This window comes from Sander lucioperca, chromosome 21, assembly GCF_008315115.2.
Source record: "Sander lucioperca isolate FBNREF2018 chromosome 21, SLUC_FBN_1.2, whole genome shotgun sequence".
Lineage (NCBI taxonomy): Eukaryota > Metazoa > Chordata > Actinopteri > Perciformes > Percidae > Sander > Sander lucioperca.
This window is the reverse complement of record NC_050193.1, coordinates 10,766,864-10,774,067: the sequence shown is the minus strand read 5'-3', so window position 1 is coordinate 10,774,067 and position 7,204 is coordinate 10,766,864. Positions and strand designations below refer to the sequence as shown.

Genomic DNA, 7,204 nt, shown 5'->3' with positions numbered 1-7,204 from the left:
AATAATACTGTATGCACTCATGTTATATTGACAGGACAAAGGAAATTACAACACGCGCATTTGTTTCTACATTCTCTCTTACAACTCTCTTACGTTGTAAATAACATGTCTTTACAACTGCTGCTGACACACCTGGCAAAATCTCTCTCTCTCTCTCTCTCTCTCTCTCTCTCTCTCTCTCACTCACTCACATTCCCCTTACCTTGTTTTGATATTATGATATCACTGCCCACATCATCTGTGTAATTGATGCATTTAAAACCCACTCAGCAGTCACTTAGCTCATGTGTTGTAATGACAAATGAGCGTGAATGTGTGAATGAATGTGTTATTACAACACATGAGCTGTTAAGAGTAATAAATCATTTACATTTTAACTAAACCTTGTCGTACGAGGTTAAAGTGGAGTTTGATCTTTTGGCTAGTGAAGGAAACTTTTGAGAAACAGAGATTCCTGCGATTGGACTCATGTAATTTGTGACATGCTGTATTGTTTGGGCCAGACAACTCAGCTCAAGGATAGCCAGTGTGACAACTTACTGTAAGGTGAGTTTGTTTACGTAATAATACTATTTAATAGAAAGCCTGAAGATACTAAGAGACTGAGTTGTAGCTTTTGCTGATATCGGCATTGACGGCATAAAACCTCAATAACCTATGTATTATGTTTGTATTTGCAACAGTGCTACACAGATGCGTGCAACAAATTATCCTAACATGCTGATAGAAGTGCAGTTTATAATAAAACATTAAGTTGCGTTCCACTCTTCAACACTTATTTGCTTATAACAACAGTACAGCAGGTTTAAGAATCATATCTCCAGTAACTGACAAGAAGTAATATTATGTAAATTGAGTGTGTCTCAACTGGTCAGTGTTGGACTATGTTCTTAAAGCATGGGTTCACAATCTGTCAAGTTGACTACTGTCTTAAAGCACTAGTCAGGTGGCCATATGTACATTTAAAGGGGAACTCCACCAACAACAACAACAATTTCAATATGTTATTTCCATGGCCTAGGAAAGTTCAATCAATATTTGTTCTTATACCCAAATGAGCTTTATTCTATTTTTTACTTGTACAGTACTTAGTTTTGTTACCATACAGTAATATTTTGTCTTGACTTGAAACTATTCAAGACTAAATAGTCTTAACATGTGATTACTGTACTCACTATCACAGCAGAGGACAACAATTTGTTAATTTCTTATATTCCAGATGACCTTTGACGTAACAGAAAGCCGCCAAGGGACCAGCATGCCCCCTTCTCCATCGCCCTCTCCCGGGGGCACAACTACCCTGGCTACTGTGGATATAGTTGTGCTGGTAGTCTACTTTCTGCTGATTCTGGCTGTTGGCCTCTGGGTAAGTACAGGAGAAAAAACAGGTCTCTGTTCTAATACCTTTACCAAGCATTTTTACATAGTGAGTCTGACTGAACAAAGACACCTTGAATGGTCAACAACATCTACAACCATTATTGGCTTTAGCTTAATGAAATAAAATATCACAAAGGTTGTGCCAGATTTTCATTCGATCACTAACACAGTTGGGGATCCTGGTGTCTTCTCAGATGTTATGAATCAACATTTCCTTCTGCAATTGTATATTTAAGAGGTTTTTCATCTTTCTACCAGTCCATGTGGAGGACAAAGCGCAGCACGGTGGATGGATACTTCCTGGCTGGGAAGAACATGACCTGGTGGCCGGTGAGTCAAACAATTATTATTTCACATTGTTAGACTTATTGAAACTAACTATAGCACACTAGTCAAGAGCATTTTAAAAAAGCTAGATGGAGGCAAAATCATATGCAGTTCAACGTGAAATACTCAGTCCATCCTAATTCTGACTCTCTTATCTATATTTAGGTAGGTGCCTCGCTGTTTGCCAGTAACATTGGCAGTGGGCATTTCATCGGCCTGGCAGGGTCAGGAGCCGCAGCAGGAATTGGGGCTATTGCATACGAGTGGAATGTAAGAGATTGTATATATGCTCTTAAGACATGCTAATGTAAAAACAAATTTGAAATAAAATGCTGTTTTTAAAGTGTTCAAAGTTCATATTTGGTGATCAACAGGGAATTCTGATGGTGCTGCTGCTGGGATGGCTCTTCCTGCCCATTTATATCTCCTCTGGGGTAAGGCCGTCTACACGTGAAACATCACACACATACACATTCCTTTATATATAATCATCTTTGAACCCTTTTTTCTCCAGGTGACGACCATGCCAGAATATTTGCAGAGGCGATTTGGTGGTCGAAGAACTCAGATATTCATAGCTGTCCTGTCCTTATTTATTTACATCTTTACAAAGATATCGGTATGACACAAATCCACAATATCTCTCTAGTGTTTCTATGCTGAAACTAATAAGTATTTTTATGCATGTATTTTAATGCTGCATTTGTGTTGGTATCTTGTATCTACACCCCACGTGTCCCGCTGTGTGTGTTTCTGGCCAGGTGGACATGTATGCTGGTGCACTGTTCATTCAGCTCGCCTTACAATGGAACATCTACCTTGCTGTGGTGATGCTGCTGTCGATCACAGCTCTCTACACCATAGCAGGTGACCTTTCTCCTTCCCTCGCCATTTTAAAAACCTCTCGCTTAGAAATTAGACATAAGGGTGCCGTTTACTGCTTGTTCTGTGTGTGTCACTGGCTGTTGTATGTTGTTTCCTAGGTGGTTTGGCTGCAGTTATCTACACAGATGCTGCTCAAACTGCCATCATGCTGGCAGGAGCTCTCACCCTCATGGCCTTCAGTAAGTCAGATCTGACTGAAATGACATCCTCCCATCACCAGCACTTTATAGTACAGTTTATCTGACCCTGCTGTCCCCCTCTTGAGGCTTTGTGGAAGTTGGAGGCTGGGACGCTCTGATGGACGGATACCTCAACGCCATCCCTTCTGTTCGTGTGCCAAACTCAACGTGTGGCATCCCTCGAGATGACTCCTTCCACATATTCAGAGACCCGGTGAACTCTGACCTGCCTTGGCCCGGGGTCATCATCGGCATGTCCGTCCCCTCCATGTGGTATTGGTGTTCTGACCAGGTACCAGTGAACATTTTTGTATGGCAAATTAAAAGGTAGAGAACAAGTACTGCAATGTGACAAATGTCCAAATAGTGTACAAAAGAGTAATATCAAATATCACAAGTCAGGATATAAAACCCCCCCCTAATCCTTGATTCATTTAAACTGGATCGTGTGCTGCCATGCCTAATCTCTACAGGGAGGGATGTCAAAAGCATATAGGGGCCCAGAGTTGCAAACATACATAAAAAATGTATTTGAATTTATTTTGCTTGCAAAATGTCACAAGGTCTTTCATCTATAAAAGATGAAAGTGTAATTAAGGTTTGTTTTTTTTAAATCTTGTTTATGATGTTCTACAAAATTCCTCTGAAATAGAGTATGAAAGAGTCTTCATCTGAAAAATCCCCATCTTGAGAATGTGGCATGTTTTGCTCCTCAGAGAGGTTAAAAAATCCTTTTATACAATATCGGAGTAATCGTTTACCAACCAGCCAAACATGTCTTCTCAGTTCCGCACTTGTATCTGATCTGTGCACATAAAACCTTTACCCTAGATACCTGCCAGACTGAGTAATAACTGCAAGCTATGTGATTTCCTTATCCATTCTGATTACGGTAAATAGGCCCTTATGAAAACGTACTTACATATTGCTGCATCTCTTAACTATTAACCAACTGTCCCTGGGAGGTAACTGAGGGTCAGCTGTGGTTGTGATTCTCTGCAGGTGATCGTGCAGCGATCCTTGGCTGCTAAGACCCTGTCCCATGCAAAAGGTGGCTCACTCATGGCTGCTTATCTAAAAATTCTGCCTTTCTTTGCTATCATGCTGCCTGGCATGATTAGCAGGATACTTTACACAGGTACAGTATGAAATGTATGTTTTAATAAATTAAGCCAGCAGCTGGGAAAATGTGCTCGATATACGCTTAATGTGATACTATATATGGCTTCTGTTGAAAAGTAATAATGTTATAAAAATTGGGTCTTCAATACTGGACAGACTGGTTGCATTCAGGTTATGTTAATGTGTTGAGATTTTTAATGTTTAAAATTGATTGAGTGTTGTGTGTTTGAATGATATTGTGTAGATGACGTGGCGTGTGCAGACCCTGAGTTGTGTAAACAGATTTGTGGTAACCCAGTGGGTTGTTCAGATACAGCCTACGCCAGACTGGTCATGGAGCTGCTGCCTTCAGGTGAGAGATGTAATTCCCTTGTTACACCTCCTGTACTGCCTTTTGCTTTATATGCTGTTTACATTAAGTCCCTTTTATGCCAATCTCTGTGTGTTTCCCCTCCCAGGGCTGCGAGGTTTGATGATGGCGGTAATGATTGCTGCACTCATGTCCTCTCTGACCTCCATCTTCAACAGCGCCAGCACCATTTTCACCATGGATCTATGGAAGACTTTCAGATCCCGTGCATCTGAGTGGGAACTTATGATTGTGGGCAGGTACAGTATGTAACCACCTGTGGACAAGCGGGCATAACCCAAAATATGGTCCTGGATGCAGCATGTATGCTGTATACTGCAGCACTGGTTTAAGCCTGCAACAATAGATTTATTTATTTATTTTTGGTTTTTTTGTCTTTATTTGATAGTACAGCTAGAATATTAACAAGGAAGGGGGAAGAGAGAGTGAGGGGACCACATGCAGCAAAGGGCAGCGGTTCAGACTTGAACCCAGGCCGCTGCGCTTCCCTAGCGCTTCACAAAATTCAGGGCCACCCTGCGGTTTGCTTTTTCCTATGAGGCCTTAAGTTACTGGTTAAAGGCTTATACATCATGTAGAATATTTCATTCCTACTCGGACCAGCTACAATTAAAGTATAAACCATGTATGGCATTATAATGCACTCTGGATAAAATCATCCACCAAATTGCATATTCAATTATTAAATTTTTCTGTCATGCTTACCCAAACCATAACCCCTCTTTCAATGAATGTACAGTGCTGTTCACATACAGTTTCCCCTTCCCTACAAGATGTCCTGTGATCAAATCTTCAGCATGCCATGTCTTTGCAGAACTGAACTGAATTATTTGGCATTAAAAACATTTTCATGTGTGTGCTGCAGGGTATTTGTGCTTGTGCTGGTGGTGGTGTCCGTGCTGTGGATTCCTGTCGTCCAGGCCAGTCAGGGTGGACAGCTTTTTATCTACATCCAGTCAATCAGCACCTACCTGCAGCCCCCAGTCTCCATCATCTTCCTCACAGGCTGCTTCTGGAAGAGGACTAATGAGAAGGTAAGGTGGAACAGCCTCAGGCCGATCAAACTGGTCAGATTGATCAAATAATTTTGTCAAGAATATTATTTATTCATTGAGAATAAAAAAAAAATACTGCATAAGAAAAGCATACTTTTACTTACTGTAGAGCACTCCCAACAACAGGCTGTACACATAATTATTATTAGGTATTTAATAAATGTATAATCAGAAGTAATACGTTTATACATCTTTATGTGAAAGCTGTGCTGAAACAGCTGTAACTAAATACATGTGTAATTGTGCTTTTCGTCGACTCTCCTCTCCCTCCTTCCATTCATCAGGGTGCATTCTGGGGCCTGGCTGTCGGCCTGTTGGTGGGCTGCATCCGCATGATGTTGGACTTCATTTACCCTGCGCCCCTGTGCTACGAGGTGGATGACAGGCCCGGGGTTTTGAAATACGTCCATTACCTATACTTCTCCATGTTGCTGTCCTTCATCACCCTAGTTGTGGTGGTTGTAGTCAGCCTGGCTACAGAGGAGCCCAAACCGGAGCAGGTGAAGCCACTTAAACACATCTAAATTTCGGTTTTAGGTTTATTTTCTGTATTGTTTTATTCAATTATATTGCACTCATATTGATCGTGACAAGGCACAGAAAGACCTCTTCTTGACCCACTGATTCAGATGTAGAGCAATTAAATTAAATTTTCAAGTTTTTATTGTAAGCAAACCAATTTTGTTTATTTTTTTTACTAGCCTATTGCTATGGTCCATTAATGCCACTACACAAGCTACAAAGAATACAAGGATCTGCTCTTTTTTTTTGGGGGGGGGCATTTTCCCTTTATTGATAGTGGATAGACTGGAAAGGGGGAGAGAGATGGGGGATGACACGCAGCAAAGGGCAGCGGGTCGGATTCGAACCCGCGCCGCTGCAGGATTCAGCCAACATGGGGCGAATGCTCTTACTGGGTGAGCTAGAGGCCGCCCCGGATCTGCTCATTTTAACATCCCTCTACAGCACCACAAGGTGTCAATAACACTTCAGGGTACCTTTAAGACAAACTGATATTAGTTTGCAGTACCCCGTTTTCAAAACTGTGACCAAATGTATCATCATTTGGGTCCTTCAGAAAAGTATGTCTGTCTATTTTACAATTTACACCTGACTGAACAGCTTTAGGTGTCAGCCAGACATATACTTTCCTTTAAAATGTCAACAGGAGAATAAATCTCATTCCCTTAGATCTTTGGAAGTTAACCTTTTGCATGTCTTCTTTTGAACAGATAAGTCGCCTCACCTGGTTCACTAGGTTTGACCCAGTGGAGCCCAAAGAGCAGGTCTTCTCAGTGGAGCGGAGCACGAAGAGCCTAGAGGTGATCACTAGTCAGACGAATGAGATGGGAGTCACAGGAAGAGAGCAGGAGAGCAGCAACGGAAAAGCATCTCATCACAGGAAAGGTGGGTCTCTGTCCTGCGTTGCCATTACACTTTTCCATTTGACCATTTGTCAGTCAATGAACACGCCCTCTCCACCATTCAGTCTCTTCTCTCTCCCTCCTGAACTCTCCAGACTCTATATCCTCCGTGTCCAGCGTCCAGAGCCAGTCCAGGCTGATGTCTGCCCTCTACTGGCTGTGTGGGATGGAGAGAAGGAAGGAGGGAGATGATAAATCTGTGACGCCTCCTGCACCTGCACAGGCCATCTGTTCTCTGGAGGAAAAGCCACGTCTACGACTCATTGTCAACGTCAACCTCCTCGTTTGCCTCTCTGTAACTGCCTTTATCGTCGGCTACTGGGGTTGACAGACACTCTCAATGGACATGTGTGGAGTGGGTAAAAACTTGTGTGCAGATTTTTTCAGAGTATGAGAAGAAATTCTACTTTCTTCTTGTTTTGGTCCTATAACTGACAGTAAAACACATACATTATATATTCA

At 41.9% G+C, this 7,204-nt stretch overlaps 1 protein-coding gene across 2 annotated transcripts; it reads left to right on the top strand.

Annotated features, from left to right (window-relative positions):
- Nucleotides 1-262: 262 nt before the first annotated feature.
- On the top strand, nt 263-7,198 carry slc5a11 (solute carrier family 5 member 11). 2 transcript variants are annotated; one of them, XM_031312467.2, is made up of 16 exons: nt 263-546; nt 1,220-1,366; nt 1,639-1,710; nt 1,873-1,977; nt 2,082-2,141; nt 2,222-2,326; nt 2,469-2,574; nt 2,691-2,771; nt 2,858-3,063; nt 3,774-3,909; nt 4,138-4,245; nt 4,352-4,502; nt 5,129-5,297; nt 5,603-5,818; nt 6,551-6,725; nt 6,860-7,015. In XM_031312467.2, exons 2-16 carry the CDS (start codon nt 1,220-1,222, stop codon nt 6,880-6,882), a joined length of 1,860 nt encoding a protein of 619 aa, XP_031168327.1. In that variant the 5' UTR covers nt 263-546; the 3' UTR covers nt 6,883-7,015. The 2 variants fall into 2 exon arrangements, with proteins under 2 accessions (XP_031168327.1, XP_031168325.1); XM_031312465.2 differs by having other exon boundaries at nt 266-546; nt 6,838-7,198.
- Nucleotides 7,199-7,204: the final 6 nt, after the last annotated feature.